General features: G+C 37.1%; 1 protein-coding gene across 1 annotated transcript in view; it reads left to right on the top strand.

Annotated features, from left to right (window-relative positions):
- Positions 1-9,940: 9,940 nt before the first annotated feature.
- ctnnbl1 (catenin, beta like 1) overlaps positions 9,941-20,083 on the top strand; it is a 54,960-nt gene continuing 44,817 nt past the window's right edge. The window contains exons 1-6 of the mRNA XM_017411167.3: positions 9,941-10,098; positions 11,141-11,362; positions 12,995-13,101; positions 13,350-13,489; positions 14,477-14,574; positions 17,177-17,270. Of these exons, the coding sequence (XP_017266656.1) occupies positions 10,069-10,098; positions 11,141-11,362; positions 12,995-13,101; positions 13,350-13,489; positions 14,477-14,574; positions 17,177-17,270 (691 nt within the window). The 5' untranslated portion in view covers positions 9,941-10,068. The remainder of the gene's footprint in view (positions 10,099-11,140; positions 11,363-12,994; positions 13,102-13,349; positions 13,490-14,476; positions 14,575-17,176; positions 17,271-20,083) is intronic.

Below are 20,083 nucleotides of genomic sequence, written 5' to 3'. Positions count from 1 at the left end.
AAACTGTCAAGGCTGGCAAGAAATTTTGTTTGCTATCTCAGCTTTTCAGACCCTTTTTAAGATAGTTTAAGTCAACCAACTGTGCTGTGGATTCTCAGCATAATAAGCATAAGAACATTTGCTTCACAAGAGAAACTGTCTGAGAGGTTTTATTTTTGGTGAAACTGTCTAAGCTGCAGCTTCACAAAATATCCTGAAGAAAGGGTGATAATTCTTGCTATGAAACACAAGCCTTTGGCCAGCTCGTAATTTTTACAACATGAAAATATGAGAACACCAACACAGAAAGAATACACAATGGGTTTGTGTTTTTGTACACAGTGAATCTCTCTTTTTTTTCCCCACCCTATAAAAATATTCTCTGGCCTCTTTAGTATTCTGATGTGGTTCATGATTCTCTGTCAACATTTGACTTCACAGGCAGCGAGTATCAGGTTTGTACAGAGAGGCCAACCGCCTGTGGCTCGCTGCTGCAGAGGACTGCCGGAAAAGAGGCTGACAGAAAGCGACATGCAGACAGACGCCAGGTTCAAGGGTATTTAACCTTATTTGATTCAGATGATCGGCTACAAACTACAAATGGATGGTCCAGTCATTTTTAAAGTGATGTTCTGCCCAATAGTTATCAATAGCTAGTCCTGTATCAGCCATGATATCAGTCAGAGCACAGAATATAAGAAAAGGGAAAAACTCTTTATTCAGGCTAGGCTAATGACTAGTCAAATGAGGGTCTGTTTATTTTAAGTTTTTTAGGCTTATGAAGCAACTCTTTTTCAAAACAACATACTACATCAGCTAATATTAAAACCTCTACACTTTTGCATGATGCCTTTTTTTCATGTTATGTGCAAATGAATGTGGGCCGAGCATAGATGCTGATCGTGCTGATAGTGCTGAGGCTGTGAATGTATCAGTCCTCCTGATCATCATTTCTAGCCAGTGCAAAGGTTTACTCAATTCCAGGTAGACTGATACCAATGTTGCCAATGTTGTCTCTTTTTGAGTCACTTTTGCTGGTCCCAAGCCTGGATGAAGGAGGAGGGTTGGAGACGTGACATTAAAATATACAAGGATCAACAGAAGAAAGTTTATTTGTAGTTCTAAACATACTTCTGGCTGTTTTTACTCACTTCTGTCTGCATCATATGACTTCTAGCACCCTTTAGGACAGCCAACAGTTACTTTCCTTACTGAGGAGTTGGCAACAATGATTGATACATCCAGCAGCCTCTCAGCCATCTGCATATTCATTTGCATTCATTTGCTGATTGAGAAAACAGCAACAAACTAATCAAATGGTGTCATTCAAAACTGTAGAGGTTTAATATTAGCCAATGTATCATTTATTTATTCATTTAATCATGTTGTCTTTGAGAGGAAGTTGCTTTATAAGCCAATGAAACTACAGAAAACAGGTCTCGGTTTGATTAGCCATTAGCCTACCCTGGATGAAGACTTGTGCCCTTTTCTCCATAACCAGGGCTCTCTGACTGATGTCACGGCTGATAAAGTACTAACTACTGGTAACTATTTCACATTTACAAAATTTGTCAGTCAATCTTCTGTTGCCCATAGCTGCAGTGGTCTTTCAAGCAGGGACTTCAGATTGCCTCAAAACAGACTAATAAGCTTGCTAATTATAGCACAGGTTAGTCTCACAGCCCTACAGATAAATTACAACCATTTTATGCGATGATGGAGTTAATAATTGCTCTTATAGGCTCGTTAACATTCATCTCACATCCAGTTTGCTTCTGGATATGATTCAGCTGGAGTACATTTACAGCTGACATTAAAATGTGACTGCAGCATACACAGAAAAATTGGATTTCCCTTTTTCTTCACCTAAATGCAGATTGTGTCCTTTACGTCCTTTGAAACCAGCAGTAAATATCTCATTTTTCTTGCTCACCCAGATGTATCCTATTTTTGACATAGATTCGATCATCTGAGCTGCCTCTTTGGCACTAGGATTAGGTTTTTCCTCTGTCTGTAGTCACCCAGTGTTGACAGGAGTTGCTTTCCTGTTTAGGTCACCTTACCTACAAGGAGAGTTGACATGTTTCACTATAGCTCTGAGAAATAGTCTCTTAATTTTATGCTCACCAGTACTTCAACCTTCAAAGAGTGGATAGGACTGATTAACATGAACTCTGTTTCCTCCTTATCTTCCACTAAAATGGAGCAAAACATATCTTATCCTGGATGAGGTGATGCCACTAAGTCAGATCAGAAATAACCAAACATTATGATTTTCTCACTCTGTGTAAGCTCATTTCTTCCTGTCGACATCCCAGCAGTTAACTCAGTGCTCATGCTGACCTCTCACATCTGTTTTCATTACTTCAGTTCAAGCACCTGTTAACCTGTAATATATGGAAAGCAAAGGCTAAATGCCGCTTTAAGTCTATAATTTCATTTGCAGACAAAAGGCATGTTTACAAAATGTTTACCCTGATTATATGGGCTTAACATTTTGTAACAGTGGAGGTACAGGTTGATGTGGTCATTTATACAACATAAATAAAAGTGAATATTAAAATCCCTTTTATACATGTTAAATATAAAGATGGATCAGTTGTGCTCATATTTAAAGGTAGCATCTTACTGGGCTGTGACTGTTAAGGACTAGTTGGAGATACAAAATTGCAAGAAAATTTATAATTTTTTAACTGTAATTGTACTGAATGACATGTTAGCATCTCAGTGAATGTAGGGCCCAAATTTAGCTGTAGTTCGCACGCATAATTCCAAAAAGTATAGCTCCAGTACAATGGCTGACAGGTGCAAACATGCAGCAAATGGATAAATGCACATGAAACAGCTAAACATGCAAGCAACATATTATTTCTATTTTTTTTTTTTTTTTAGTAGATTTGCATCAAAACTCAATTTTAGGATGAGGAAAAACTGTGGTTGAGTTGAAATGGCCATGTTGTAGCTTATAATCGCGTCTGCTCTTGTATTTTTCAGTTTTGGTTTTTGGGTTTGAGATGCATTTAGTTGAACTAATTTGAATTATTTGTGTCATTTAAAAAATAAACTGAAAGTCTTTGATTTTATAATCACAAACATTTCACAAGACAAGCAAAACGTTGAGGTCCTGCATGGGCATAAGAGTGATAAAAGACTGATGCAGAGATTTCTTCACGGCTGTAACAAAAATTTGCTTAAAAAATGCAACATGTCCCATCTAGAACCAACCCTGACTGAGAGCTCAAACTCTTACATAAATGACAAACTCCCTGATTTAACGGTGGATTACTAAGAACAAGTTGCTGTTTATTTACAAGCTGTCAAAACAGATTCGTCTCGTTGTAAATGATGTTGTTCTTCTCCTTTCTGCATATCTCTGATGTTTATGTAATCCACACTTCCTGCCAAGAGAGTTGCTAAAATATCTCCAGGTTTTCTGTTCCTCCCCTCATGCTGACTGAAGCAGCGTTGCTAATCCACTCATTATGTTAGCTGAAAAAACACCTGCTGTCACGGTAGCAAAAGAAAAACAGCACCATTTTTGTATTGTCTACGTTTATTTTTCATTCATTTTCTATTATTGGTGCATGTCTAATCCAGAGTCACATAAAAATAACATGAATGCACAAATTAGAATCACTTTTAACTTAAGCTAACTCCATGATTTGGACTGTTAGCGTAATAATAGAGTACATGCAAACTTCACACAGAAAAGACTTTAACAGCCTGTTCTAACTTAAACCCCACCACAGTTTTTTTTTGTGTGTATTTTAAAATCCATTGCACACACATGTTATGCAACCGTTACCTGTAAATGCACCCCTACAATGTATGTCAGCAAAAAGAAAGTTTTATTACCAACTAGAACAAAACTTCAAAAATAGGAATTTAAACTTGTGAAAGTGTTGAGTCTACATTAGGACTGTTAGCACCAATATATGGTGTTTTGCCCTTCTTTGGTCTCAGTCACAGTGCTATTGCTGTCAAAGGTACCAGTAGGAGGATCTGGACATGTTTGTTAATTCACTTATATTTACAAAGAATATTTTAGCTGGAGGCCTCATTTCAGACTGGGCAAAAGGTTGGCTAAGCCCTGCTCTGGTCACTATTCTAATAAACGTCTAACACTTAAAACTTTGATGAAAGCTGCCTGTGATTTGTAGCTCTGTGAATTTAAATTGGGCTTTTTTTCACTAACTATACCCAGGGGTGTGCAGATTAATTAATTTAATTAATTTTCATGCCTTAAAGGAACTGTTAATCCGACTAAAACACTTTCATCACTATCAGCTTTATTGGAGAGTTTTTGTATCACATCTTGTTTTAAATTCTCTTCCAAAGGCCTTTGCATCACCAAATAAAAGTGTTGTAGTGTGTGTTTGAGTTTGTGCATGTGTGTGTGAGTGTGTGTGTGTGTGTGTGTGTAAATGTGTGGTTCATTTTACTTTTTCAGGCTGCTCTGATTAGCTGCCCCTAGTTTGCTATCACCCAAAGGCGTGGGCTGCCATCACTGCACTCACAACCATCACATTCATAATAAAGATAAAATTAATTTGCTTTCCCATCCTCCATCTCTGCCTGCCACTCTTCACTTCCTGTATCACTCTTCTCTTCTCTTCTCCTTGTTTCACTGTGCCAACAAACATTTTAATGTGTAAGTTTACTCATGTTGTCCTTGCGCGTCTTTTTCTTTCCTGTGTTTCACATGTTATCATCAGTAAACAACACTGATTTATCAGTTAAATAAAGTGTTGTCCAAATAAATGTAATTTGCAGGAATAGCAAATACAAATTTGAAAATTACAAGAAAGTATTTTTAAAGCAAAGGGATGGTGGTTCTTTAGCAAACTGAAATAAACCCATTTTTATGATCACTTTTCCACAGTAAGGAAAACCAGTAATAAACGGAAGACCTGCTTTCATTCATTACTGTAAATGAAGATATAAAGCTGTTTGATATCCTCCAGGTGTCGCCCTAAAATTGACATTGTCACATTTAAAATGCATCAAGTAAGCCCAAGTATGTTTGCTAGCAAACCAAGCACAGAGGTTTGTTTGTCTGCATTAGTAAAACCCAGACTATTACTAGATTCTCACACAAATTTTACTGTAAGAACAGAAAACCAGATGCTGTTGTAATTAAAGACCTGCCATTCCTTGCCATTTGCCTTATTAACATTTCACCTTAATTATAAAAGACGTTGAAAAGTATGATAATGTCATAAGGGGGGAACACGGAGGCGAACCCAGTACGCAGACTCTTGGTAAAAGAAAGAAGAAAACTATTTATTAAACTTAAATAAACAAACAAAAAGGCTGGCGAGGCAGCAACACTAACACTAACACTAACAAAAATACAAAACTAGAAACAAGGTATAACATGGAGAGGGACCAGAAACCAACAGTCAACGCGGAACAAAATGACCCAGTGGAGAATGAAGAACAAAGACCAGTATTTAAAGACTGAGGATCAGGAGGAAAATAGACACAGGTGAGTGATTGCAAACAGGTGAGAATGATGGCAGTGATTAAGTTGTTATGGTAATGTGGGTGTGGCATGAAAGACTGGAATGTAACAGAACTGCAAGGTATGGAAGAATGAGGTGTGGCAAGTTACTGGGGGAGGTGAAAGTGACAAGACATGAACACAATTTAAGATAAACAAAGCAGAACAAGAACTAGAAAACCAAACAAAAACATCAAAACCATGACAGATAATGTGAACACACACAGAATGGTAATTTTAAATCTAAAGTTATTCTGGATTTTCTGTTTTGCTAAATTCTCTTTTTCTAGATTAAATGTTTGCTTTATGTAATACAAAAAAATGGCACTGATGATGTGTTTTTTTGTTTCTTTTTTATGAAAAATGACTGGATTTTATAAACTCTTTATATTGCCAGAACTCTAAATGATGAATTGAAGGATTAGTTTAAGAAGACTCTGTTGATGTGACACATAATTTAGGTTGTACCTAGGAGGGGAGAAACTAATTTGGTTGCATCACTTGACTTAACAAGGGGAAAATTATAAAGACAATCAGTCCTCATCATCTCTCTCCCTTTCTGTCTGTTTTGAGAAAATAACATGAATTTTGAGCACGCTTATGTAAGTCTCTTCTGAATGCAACGATCACAATAACCTTGTGATTTAAAGCAATCAGCACTCACAGCTTGGATGGCAGCTTGTATTGTGCTTGTTCAAAGGAAATGGGGTATGGTTCTATGGAAAAGATTTCCGAGCGTTGCCTCGGAATAATTCTGCAGGGAAATAAAGAGGAGATGTCATTAGGCTGACAGTTGTGTATGAAAAGCTTCTGACTCCTTCAGGAATTGTAAAATGTGTTAATCACTGTGTGGAACAAAAAGGATCTAATAATTGAGGCTTCTAGGCTGTTAGTTTAATGCTATGGTTGACAAGTTTATGCAAAACAAATATATTCTACAACATCAATACGTCTATCCATGCATTCATGTTTTGTTGCTTATCTGTGGACGAATCGTGGAGGCAACTTATTCAGGAGGGAAACCTAGACCTTCCTCTCCCTAGAGACACTGTCCAACTCCTCCTGGGGGATGTCCAAGGTGTTCCCAGGACAGAGAGGATACATAATTCCTCGAAAGAGTTCTGGGAGCAGAGGAGCAGCAGCTCACCTTATCTCTTAGGCTGAGCCTGGCCACCCTGTGGAGGAAGTTCATTTCAGCTGCTTCATGATGCTGCTTCATGATCAACACCTCATGGTGGCAGGTGAGGGTTGAAACATAGACAAACCAGTAAATCAAAAGCTTTACCTTTTGACTCAGCTCCTTCTTCACCATGACAGATCGGACCAACGCCCTCATTACTGCGGACAAGGCCCCGATCCGTTGACCCAACTCCCCCTCCATGCTGTCATCACTCATGAACAGGACTCCCAGATACTTGAACTCATACACAGGAGGCAGAGGCTCATACCCGACCCAGAGGAGGCATTCCACTTTTTTTCTGGTTGAGAACCATGGCTTCAGACTAGAGTAGCTGACTCTTATCCCAGCTGCTTCACGCTCAGCTGCGATCCGCCCCAGTGCACGCTGAAGATCATGGCCTGAAGACTCCAACAGAACCACATCTCACAAAACAAAAAGCAGAGACAAGACCCTGAGGTTCCCAAACCTGAAAACCTCCTTCCCATGACTACCCCCTTAAGATCCTGTCCATGAACACCACAAACAGGATCTGAGACAAGGGACGCCGCTGGGTGGGGTCCAACCCACAACGAGAACAAGCTCAACTGTGTGATGAGGATGTGGAGACGGGTCTTGCTTTGGTTATACAGGGACCGGATACCCTTAAAAGTGATATACAGGAGTCTAATTAAAAATAAACACTTTGTTTATTTTGATACTGAGATTTAATCATTTAATGTTTCATTTTAGTCAATTTAATCTTTTGCTACGCTGGCTTCGCTAATTCAAATAAAATCAAATGCGTTGGCAAAGCAAATACATCATTTTTAATTTATATCTACTACTTTTTCTTCAAAAAGAAACAGAAACGTAGCAAAAAAATATTATTTGTAGCATTATGTCTTTGCATTCATCTAAAGTTGTTATGGCATATCAGGCATTTAGATTTCCACATAGATGAATTTTTTAATTAGTCATGTTTGCTTTTATTTGCTTTCACACTGTCTCTTTCCCTTAATGCAGTGCTGTTCCCCCGTTGGACGCCAAGCCTCACTGCTTGGTCTTCATTTTGAATGTTGTTTCTATTGCTCTTCTGTCACAGATCACTGACCAGAGACTGGAGTGGCAACAGAGGCGTCTACACCATTCTCTACTCATACAATTCACAATGACTCTCAATGAAAGGGTGATTTTCTGCTTGTCTGGAATAGTAAGAGATCTTGGCATTTAAATGCCTCCTGTTATGAATACAGGAAAATTGAGCCCACCGGGCTGGGACTTTGTGGATGTGGCCCTGAAGAGAACCGTTGTGGGAGCTTATTTCAGTGTTGCATGGCATATCACAATTGAGTTGTGTTGTCATTGATCATTGAAGTAGCTTATTATTGTGTGCATCCATTTGCAAAAATATTTAAAATAAAAAAAAATTAAAGGCCAAGTATTCCTTAAAAGGGACCTATTATGTTTACTTGTACAAGTTAGGATAGGTCTGTGGGCTGTACAAAACATGTTAATTACATTTAATACACAAAATCTTTCTCAGATGTTGAGATTTCACCAGATCAGTTCCACCTGTTTTGAGCTCATTTCAGAATGAGCGGTGTTAGGGCTACGTTTGCAAATAAGCTGCTGTTGCGCCCCACCCCCCACCCCACCCCCACCCCCCAACTCAGTGTCCCATCTCAAAACATAAAAACTCAATGAAGGATTAAACACTCTGGATCTGACGTACATTTATATCATTTACATCATTTTTAACTCAAACTGAGGATTCTGACTTTGGGACAGGGACACTTAGCGGTTTCAAACCAACATTTGTTGAGTCAGACAGCGACAATCATCGGTCCGAAACCCAACTGGTAGCGGCTCGGGACAGCAGCAATAAAGACACATGTTCTATATTGCAGCCAACAACAAAACGTTTTTTTTTTTTTTTTTTTTTCCCAGTAGAACTAACATGATGGTCTTCCTGTAATGAAGTGGGTGGAGCTCCACCTTGAGTTGGTAGGAGAGAGGCTGGGCTCCTCTTGGGGTTGCTAGGTAACAAGAATTGTGACGCAACAATCCCGAGGTTTGTGAAACAGGTTGTTTTGCAGACACCAAAAAAACATTTACTTATTGTCAAAAAACGGCTGGGTGTTTTTTTTTTGTTTTTTTTTTTGACTGTTTCTAGAAGCAGTAGATACCCAAATGGAAGTACCAAGACATGCAAAAAGTGAATTTTGCATAATAGGTCCCCTTTAAAGGATGTATCACCAGCTATGGTAGAGTTTTAAAATAAGGTCTTCTTATGTTGAGAAATGACTGCAGTATTGCCATTTTGGTCAAATCTTGCAAATAATCTTATGGACTATATCAAAGGATATAGTATCTAATTTGTTAAGGCTCAATGCATATGTTGAGGATGACCTTCAGTGACTACGACACCAAATTCAAGCTTATTATCTGTAAAATTTATAGCAGTTTTGTGTATACTAAGTTTGATTAGCTGTGGCAGCCATTTTGAATTAGTTGTAGAGGTACACCCAGTAATTCCTTTCTGAAAGTTTCATCAAAATTCATCCTGTGGTTCATGAGATATTTTGCTAACAGACAGACAAACAAACAAAGGCAGACACACTCACACATGCTCACAGGCAAAAACATTTTAAAATAACTAACTAAGCTGTCAGATTACAGTTCATTGTAGAATTTCATGTTAAATAATGTTTTATTTTAGGGTGCATGCTATAAAAGACAACAGATGAGCTGATTAAGAGACTCAGAATTACCAAACTGGCTAAAGTGACAAACCAATTATTCAAATGAAATTTCTTCCAAATTACCCACCCATAACAACAGTATAATTTAAATGTTTGGAAGTATTTTTTAAATTGAACAATGAGTGTATATTTATTTAATCAATAAACAGATATTTATTTTACTTGTTTAGAAACATGAGGCACTTCGTTTGAGTTGGACTTTTGGGATAAATACAACTGCATATTTTACACCTCATCCCCAAAACATTATTTTGAATTGCTGTGCTTTTGAATTCTTAGTTTAAATTATAGACTACATACAGTCTTCCTGGTGGACACTTAGTAGGACACAACATTAACTTAACAGCAATGAGTCGATATTTTAGCTAATATAAATTAAATTTTCTAAATATATTTTTGTAATTATAAATTTTATTTAAACGCATACAATCAATGAAACACGAAATATAAAGTATTTCTCAGCTCTTTAAAGACAAAACTTACATTCCGATGTTACGACGTTACTACGACACTTCACTCCTGCTTTACGGCAGGAATGCTTTTTACGGCACAACACCGGCATGTTTATGTGGGTAGCTCGTTGTTAGCCGAATTGCTAATTGTGCAGGCTCGTTCTTTAATTTTTAAGCACAATTTCCCTACTTGCAAGCTTCTAACTCGGATAAATGGATGTCGGAGAGCTTCTGAACTATCAGGTATACATATTTTGATTAAAATAAATGTTAGTGAACGCTTGCTCTGCTATTCAATTTAGTTGTTGATTTAGCCTTGCTAAAACTTACAGATGCTCGCTGACTTTAGTTTAGCCTCGTTATTTACTCTTGTAGGTTCAGCAGTCTGTAAATGATCAATATGTAGCACTTGCACGGCAGTGCAACAACTGTATTTTTGTCTACGAACATCGTAGTTAGTATATTAGCTAATGAAGGTCCATAAAAGTCAGTTTATTTTGTGCCCAAAAAAGCCACAAAGTGACTAAAAATTACTGTGTCAGAATACTTTCCTGTGGACACTAAAACTGGCAGTCAATGCGTTAACATACTAAAAAAAAGTTTAAAGTAAGTTGTTTTAATCGTGTGGCTCTCATTATATCCATAAATAACTAGTGTTTTTTTTTTAAACTGGGGATGTTGGGTAACATCCACTTAAAGATTTTTAACATACTATTGTTTTGTGATAAGTATTAATTTCAGCTGTGAGTTGTATTATTTTAGTTGCTCAATGATGATGTCCATAATCCAATTTTTAAATTGTATTTAAACGAAATGAACCAAAAATGTAACTGTATTTGTAAATAAGCTGCTGTTGCCATCTTGGGGGTATTTGTAAATTAGATCAAACACAAAAATTAATCAATGTGTATGCTGTTTGCAAAATGTATTTTTCATTTTGAAAAGTGAAGTCAGTAAGGTTGTAAAAAAAACTTTGAAAAACAGACCAATGGCAAAATTACTCATGTGCTGTGTCGCAGACTATTTATTTAACAATTTGTAAGAGTGTTTAAACTTATGAACAAATATGCAACAACAATTTCAGATTTTTGAAAATCTGATCTGTTGATTCTGCTGTTCACATTTACAAAAATTAAGTTTAAAAACTGTTTAGAAATGAGCAATTTTGCATTATCTGCCAAGTTATTTTTGCAAACAATGTTGTACAGACATCATGCCTTGCAACAAGTATGTAATTCTGATTTCTATGTGCATATTTTTGATTTTCTCTTCTTTTTCTCTTTAGCCTGATAGAGGAGCTAAGCGTCCCAGGGACGAGAATGGAGGAGCAGCAGGAGAAGAGGACAACTCTAGAGGAGGGAAGCAGATGAAAGGTCTGGCAGCTAGGGAGCTGGCCAGATACAGGGAAGCTGAAGGAGGTGCTGACATGAGAGAAACTGAAGAGCTGACTGGAGACAGGAAGATAATTTTGGATAAACTGATGGACCAAGATGAGGAAGAACCTGAGGTGGGGGAAATTTATTACAAGTGTTTTTACAAAACTTCATCGACAGTTTGCACTTAAAAATGTTGCTTCTCAAAACTCACCAGTGGAACACTGTTACAGAAATTTAAATGTATATATCTAACAATAAAACTGTCAAATCTATGTTTATGTCAGAGATTGAAATCAGATTATTACAGTTTAAGTAAAATAAAATGTAAAATTTTAAGCTTTAGCTAACTGTAAACATGTATTTCAACTATTATCTTAAGTTAGTCAGTTTACCAGATTTAGTCCAAGTGGAAGAAATGTTTCTGTCCTGAGACTGCAGCTTTAACAGGTAGTTTAACTCTGTCTGTCTGTTAGCAAAATCTCATGAACCACTGGACAGATTTTAATGAAACTTCCAGGAATTACTCATTCCATGTCCATCTACAACTGATTAACCATTGGAGCCAATCCAGTTCAAGATGGCAATTTTTTGAGAAGCAAAACTGAGCATTTTTACAGATATTGTGCTAAAATTTGGAGTGGTTGTAGCTGAGACTCATCCACAATACACACTCCCAAGTCCTACCCGTTGCACAATATGTTGGTTTTAAACTTAAGCATTAGCTGCTGAAGTTAACCCTCTCTGTCTGTTAGCAAAACGTCTCATGAACCACCAGGTTGATGTTGATAAAACTTTCAGAAAGCAATAACTAGATGTACATTTACAACTGATTACCTTCTGAAGTTGACCCAATTTAAAATGGCAGCCACAGCTAATCGATATTAACCAACACTAAAATGGCCACAACTGGTTAATGTGGTAGTAGCTGAGAGTCATTCACAACACATAATTCTAAGCATGACATCTGGCGATATACTTGTATAACAATTACACATCTGTCATTTCTCAACATACAATGTTCTCAGTTTAAAACTATTTCACATCAGGTAATGGGTGGATATGTTAGATTTTTTAACATAGTATAATTTACATAATTGACTTTTTATGATGTATTTATATTTTGTCAGGCCATTTCACAAAAATAAATCCTTGTTATAGTAAACTTGGCAGTCTTCTTCTCTATATGATATGCCTGAGATGCCACAACAGGACAAAAAAAAACTTGTGGTAATTCACCTCACAGATGAAATTGTTTAGCGTGAAAATATTTTTCTTTTCCTAGAAAGGAGCATCAAACGATGCCATCTCCACTAAAAATCTCATCATTTTGTGGGATTCTTGGCTCAGGTTATGTCATAAGGTGTACTGCATTTGAAAATTGCACATCTATAATTAAGTTTTTATAATTCTACTTTGTACCCTTTACAAAGATTCTTTCTGTCAAGAGGTACTCAGAGCCAAAGAGCTGCATTGTTCATAATGTCAGGCAGTTAAAATGGCCTAACTGGTCATTATCTGTGCAGCAATTTACAGCTTTTAAGCTGTCAAATGCATTCACTTTCAGGAAAATATACTTAGATTTCCTCAGATTTGATAAAGGTAAAGGAAAAAAAAACCTATATGCTCCACTCACATAATTAAGGTCACCCTGATGGCTCCTTGCTATTGCAACAGCTGCTTCAATAAAATATATTTTTTTTCTTTCTCCCCTTCTTCCACCTTTTTTCCCCCCCGACTTCTTGCATTCTGCACTAATCAAACAGGCTGAGCCGGTTGACGAGAGCTCTGTGAAGAAAATGATCCTGACCTTTGAGAAAAGGTCGTACAAAAACCAGGAACTGAGGATTAAGTTTCCAGACAGTCCAGAAAAGTAAGATCATTAATGATGGTCCAGATGTTTTCACTGTGTATATTAAGGTCATTAAAAGTCTAATTTTATTAAGTAACAATTTTAAGTAAAAAAAAAGAAATATTTTCTATACTTTCTGGAACACGTTACAATTTCTATTTTGCACATTCATACAGGCTTCAAGTATGTGCCAGTTGGATCCAAGTTGAAAGATTAAAAATATAATAACACACTGTCTAAACTTTTATTTATTTGTTTGTTTTAACAAGGTTCATGGAGTCAGAGCTGGATCTGAATGACATTATTCAGGAAATGCACGTGATCGCCACAATGCCGGATCTCTACCACTTGCTGGTGGAGCTTAATGCCGTCCACTCACTGTTGGGTCTTCTTGGTCATGAAAACACTGATATCCTTTTAGAAAATGATTGAAGAAGTCATTGGAGTTTAACAGTATTCTTCTGTGTACTGAGCTTTGCTGACCCTGGAGGAGATTGTCATTATTGCAATGGATGAGCGTCATGGTGAAAAGGAAGGAAGCCTTATGCCATCTCTAAACTCATTATAGTTACTATCATTTAAAGTATGTAAAGCCAGTTTTGTTGTTACTGTTAATTGATACAAACTGGAACATGCTCAAGACTTTGAGCACTTTAAGCAAGAAGGTTCTCAATTTCCATACGTGACTTGCAGAGGCACACAGTCTTGTCGCTTGAATTTTCATCGTGTTCAGAAAATTTGTGCAGCAAATATTTTTTTCAAAATACCCAGAGTTGTTGCGGGAGTCTCAAAATCATCTCAAGTGTGCTAGAGCTGTATTTTAACACCTGTACAGGAGCTCATGTTCAGTTCTTTAAACTACGCTGATGATAAATAATAATAATAATTTAAAAACTGGTCCAAATTAGCCTGTTTTTCATTTCAGAAGTGTTCTGCAGTAGATTAAATCATTAATGTGGAGGCGGCTGCTGAAATGGGGATGATGTGGGCAGAGGAGGGCAACACAATAATGTGCAAGGGCAAACAAAATAAGCTGCAATTTTTAAAAACTGCTCTTGGCTTGCTGGTTGCTTGATCACAGACACACAGAATTCAGTGAGACTGCAACAGAAAACTTGCATCACCATCAGTCGCAGCCAAGTGAGATACAACCATAAGACAATGAAATCAGGTTGTGCTTATCTTCAACAAAGAGCAAATAAACAGTAAAATCAGTGAGACTTAAGATTCATAGTATCTTTTAAAATCCCTTTCAAATCTCAGATCAAGCTTTGTTCCACATAATGTTCAGGTTTTTGACATAAAAAAGGGGCCATCAATTTTGATCAGTTGTTTTGGGACTGTTAAAGGAGTGCAATGCTAACTCTGTGAATTTATTATCCTGAACGCCTGCCACATGTTGCCATAGCTGTGGTGGACCTGCTGCAGGAGCTGACAGATATCGACACGCTCCACGAGAGTGAGGAGGGTGCTGAGGTGCTCATAGATGCTCTGGTGAGTTCAGAATTTACATCAGACTTTGATATTGATGAAACTACACTTGATGGATCAATACTTAAATTTCTGGGCTTCTGCATCTAAACTAGACGGAGAAGAATTGATTACTTCGTCATTTTTTAATGAATACAAAGCAGGACTTGTGTTGACTCTTGCTAACATTTAAATTTTTTGAAGAGGAATTTAAAAGCCTGTTTTTGACTATATGTAATGTTTTAATGGTATATAATTAGAAACTTAATAGTTAGCATGATACATATTTTATATCTCTCACACTCTTCTTTTTAAAAAGCCTGGGAGTTTGGGAGTGATTCACCATTTGCATCCTTTTGTACCTTTAGTACACTTTGGCACAGAATACAGTGGATGTGTTTTTGGTTCTAGTTGGCTGATACAAGTGACTAATTTTTAAAAAAGCACAAAAATGGCTACAACTCAGTCAGTTTTACAGATACTGAGCTAAAATTTAATGTGGTAGTTGCTGAGAGTCATTCATAGCACATACTCTGAGCATGACATTTCACGATATTGCATGAAATTACACCTAACATTATTTTATAGACTAAAACGGCTATAACTCTTAGTCTTAAACTCTGGCCTGAGAGGCAGTGGGTGATATGCATTCAATACAGCACCATACCATAGGAACTTTATTCATAAAGCATTTTAAACAACCACAGAGCAAAACATTTAAAAAGCAAAACTTCCTCTCATTTTCCTTCATGTTTCCACTCCAGTTCACAGCCTTCATCACCACTGGCAGCTCAAACAAAACCTTTCAGTGTTTTAACATATGGCCAAAGCTGTCGCACATTGATTGTTGTCATGTTTGTTTATGCCGAGGACAAGGCTGTTTATTCTCATTGATGGTTTGACTGAAAATGTGAAATGCTCATCACTGAGATCATTATGAATTTAATTGCACCCGGCCCTAAGCCTCACTTTTCTCCATTTTTACGTTTCCTTTGTCAGCTTCTAACTATGGTTGCTGTCAGTTCTTCGTCAAATGTTTCTCCCTCTTTCACTTCAGCCTCTTTTTTTTTTTTTTTCCTTTCTAGTTTAGCCTATTACACTGTCTGTGAAGCAGAGAGACCTACATAATGTGGCATCAATTGTTGATATCCCATTATGCTTTCTGACATTTACAGCGACACACAAAGGTCAAACTGCAATAATGTGCAGTTATACCTTTTTAATGGAGGAAAGAACTGAGAGCCTGCTTCTTCATGGCTGCCACCATGACTCTTCATCTGTTGGCTTGTCTAACTGCTGGCAGTGACCACCTTTTTGTCAGATGTAGACTTGTTTGGATCTCATCTGTTTGCCATAGAAACAAATACCTTCTAAACCCTTGGCACTAAAATGTTAAAGCATTTTGAGCCTGAGAATGTTAAGAAAGTTAAGCAGCTTATCTGACTATTATTGTGATGAAGTTGAATATTTTTTTCCTTCCATATAAGCATAAATTGAGTATTAATTACCTAAATTGCTGCAGTCTCTTAAGAGCACGTAAAAAAATCCTTTTACCCAGAGTAAAGCAGGTGCAAATTTAAGGCCTGGTTGGTTTATAATGAGAAGATATTAAAAACTGATTTGCTTTTGTACAAGATAAAGAGCTATTGTAAAATCATGTCATTATAAAATAATGTATTACTATTAAAAGATGGGTTTTAAATTTTATATAAGCTGTTTTTAGTGAATACTTCAATCTAAAAAAATGTTTTTTAGAACTATCACATTTACAATTCTGTGCCGTTGCATGCAGACAGCATTGGAACCATCTGGAAATTAGTTATTTGAGTGTTTTCTTATTTTAACTAGCAAGCTGGTTAACATCTAATATGGATAATCATACGCAGTGGAAATGATGTCACCCGTTCTTGAAAAAAGTAGAATTTGCGTGTTGGCTGTGAGAGTGACTTGGATGCTTGCATGACAGCAGCTCAGGTGGCTTTGCAGCATTCACAGGATGAAGGCATAATATAAATGCAGTCCATTTACCATGCAATGGAGTGCCCATAACCTCAGTGTTCTTTACAGCTGCATCGCAGGGAAACAGTTTCAGGGCAGCAAGGTTGGTTGGTTGATTCCATTTGTCTCTACTGTGTTCTGTAATGCCTGCAGCCTCTATGTCCTTGCTGCCAGAAGGCCAGGTGTTATCCTTGATAAGATAAATCAAAATGACTCACAGCAGTCTCTGTGGCTTATAAATCTGCTTTGACTGTCCAACTTCTTTCATCTGTTACAGTACTTTCATCCAGGCTGCTGGCACCCCACAATCTTTGTTTGGTTGAGTCTCCAATCTTGACTTGACTGATAACACTTGGTCCCCATCAGGGCTTCTGTGAAAATGTCCTGAGTGTCTTCTGCTAAAATGTATATCAACCTAAATAAAATATCACCCTGCTGTTCTTCAAAATGTGCTTTTTTTTCTTTGTCAAGTGTCCTAAAAAAGATATTCATAATCTGACTGCATTTACAGATTGTTTAAATGTAAATTTTCCTTTTGTTTTTTGTTTCTACTACCTAATAAAGTGGTGTTGTTGAGCTACAGTACACAAAATGTGTCAGAACTCTGACTTTACCTCCATCTTTGCAGTTGGAGGGACAGGTGGTGGCCTTGTTGGTGCAGAATATGGAGCGATTGGATGAACAAGTGAAAGAAGAGGCTGATGGCATCCATAACACATTGGGTAAGGAGATGTACATCAAAAAGTGAAAATTATTTCTCTATTAATAATAATAAAAGATGTAATCATGCACAGATCAGCAGCATGTATTGTGTATTTGTACTCAGTTGTTCAGTTGCTCAGTTTGGCTCCATTCAGATCCAGTAATGTTTAAAGACTATAATATTCCAGGTACTGGATTCAAATAAATGTTTGTTTATCTGTTACCATGTAAAAGCTTCCACCAAATATTTGCTGTGTTTGTGATCACAGCTCTGTAGCCTGAAACAAGCTGACTTTAATATTTAAAGAAGGAAAAACTAGTTAGAGCCGTTTCTTTGTCACCTTTCCAATATAAGCAAAACACATCTGAGTGAAAGTGTTGAAATTGGCATGTTGTTTCCAAACATTCCTCCTGTTTTAAACTGGCTTCTGTGATAGACCCACAAAGCTGGTGCCAGAGATGAAATATGGAACAGTTGTTTTGACAGAGCCTGTTTCTGTCCTGTGGCTGCAGTGTTTCTGTGTAACACACAATGCCATATTTTTTTTAACATTCTAGATGTTTTTTCTGTGCATGTTAAATATTTTATGTTGGACTATATTATGCACAATACTGCAGTGGTTCGCACCGTAGCCTCTGCAAGAAGGTTTCTGGTTTGAACCTGATATTTGGTTGAGTCCTTTTCATTTTTGTTGAGATTCCATGTTTTCCCTGTGTGGGTGTTACAGTTTGTGTCTGCTCCACACTACTGTCATGTGCATTGCCTCAGTCAAAAGCTCTTAGTTTGATCAAATGTGACATGAATTTATTAAACATGGAAAACGATTTCTAACAAATTAATTGACCCATTAGGAAATTATGGACATGCAACTTAGGACTGTATTTCAAGTTTTAACTGATTAAGTTTATAACATTGTGAAATTTTAAAGTTTAAAACTAATCGTTTGATGCATTCATGTCTTTTTTATGTCTCCTTGCTGCAAAGATTTTTGTTTTTACTTCAAAAACCAACAAAATCTATACAGTAATCTCGACAGACATCTGCAAAGAAATAAATAGGTGTGTCTAAATCCTTGGCTGATGCTGTGTAAATGACCTGAACATGAATTTACAGGTATATGATAATGGTTCAGTGACTGCAGACCTATGTGTTTTCATTTAAAAACTAAAAACTAGAGAGGAAAAAAGATATCTAGTTGAAATCTGGGACATTCAGTGCATAAGGAGAGTGCTGCAGAGACTTTACTTCTGTGCTGCATCATGAATAAAAATAGCTCACTTGAATATTCAGAACAATTGATAAGTCTGTCCTTGTTTAATCCAGAAACATAAAGAGCACGTCTGTGGAGTGTTTTGTTTTGTGTACAGGAGCCAGTGTTTGCGTTTTAGTCATTTGAACTGACAGTTTGTCATTGAGGGTTTTATTTCAGTGTTGTACAAGAAGGATAGAGCAACTTCATTTGTATTCTTACAGGTTTATCAGTAGGCTCTTTCACAAGACACCTCAGGCCGGGACTCGGACGCCTTCTGGCCGCCTCGGTGTGATTTCTGAGTGAACAGAGGCGCGAGGGGGGTTGAAGTCAACCCTCCCCTTGTGGGATTAAACAACAACAAACAGATTTATTACTGAGGGAAGATCGATGATGACACACAGCAACTTTGCATTTAGTTTAAAACAGAGTTAACCACAAAAAGAATCACTAAACTGAGTTAATTTGTTGTTTTGAAAACCATGTTAGGGAGATGTCTGTCACACGTATAACACTCGACATCGAGTAAATTTAAGAGTAATTACTTTGTTCACAATTTTGTCAAAACCTTGTACTAAAAACAGGGTAATTTAAATAAAACTTAAAAAAACTGGATAATTGGTTGGTGTAATCAAACCTTTCTCTGGCGCTTTAAGTTCTCAAACCTTTGGCTGTGATCCCTGAAAGTGTGTGTGCTTTGCCTTTTTTAAGTCGAGGCACACACAGTTTCTCTTTTCTTTTTAAAATTTCTCTTTGCAGTCCACCTGTGAAGGTCTCACGGCTGACAATCCTTTTCAGAGCAAAGCTCAAGCTGTAAGAGTGAAGAAACTGTCTGCATACCTCAAGGACAGGATTGTGTATGAGGAAAAATAAAGAAGAAAATAAAATAACTAAAATTCTGTCACACTGAGGATTCACAAGACTTCAACTGCCTATGTAACTTAAAAACTAGAATTTACTTATTTATTTATATACATATTGTCATTCAATCTTCTGTCTGCTGGAAGTGTCAGTAGTGCATACCCCCCCCCCTGAAAAGTATTTGATGTGGAGGACATTGTGGACCTATTTCACCATAAGCAGCTGGTTTACTGACACTGTAGGCATAAACAGACTGCCCTCTTATGGAAGGTGGTGTCCAATCCTGGTCCTGGAGGGCCACTGTCCTGCATGTCTTAGATGTTTCTCTGCTTTGAATGAGTGACTAACAGGTTTCTGCAGAGCAGGGAAACAACTAAAACATGCAGGATAGTGGCCCTGGCTTATGGGGTTGAAGTTTCCCCTTTAACTGGCTGTTTTAAAGTTAGCTGACTGTTTTGTCATCTGTTTTAGAAATCAGGTGTTTTCCATTTAAGAGGGGAAAAAAAGGATGACAGAGTTTTGGTTCTGTTCTGCAGTCTGGAATAAATAAAAAAACAACAACACATGCAGTCGTGTGCCACAATCCTCTAGGAGCAGTTTAGATCTAAATGTGTCAATCAAAGACCAGAAGAAGAATTTCAGACAACAGAAAATCCTTAAAGTTAGGATTTCAAAACTTTTTAGTTTTTTTTCCCTCTACAGAATTGACTCTGTCATTGTTG

The sequence above is a fragment of the Kryptolebias marmoratus genome, linkage group LG8, assembly GCF_001649575.2.
Source record: "Kryptolebias marmoratus isolate JLee-2015 linkage group LG8, ASM164957v2, whole genome shotgun sequence".
Classification (NCBI taxonomy): domain Eukaryota; kingdom Metazoa; phylum Chordata; class Actinopteri; order Cyprinodontiformes; family Rivulidae; genus Kryptolebias; species Kryptolebias marmoratus.
Note: the sequence above shows the minus strand (reverse complement) of the source record. Positions and strands in the feature narration are given on the sequence as shown.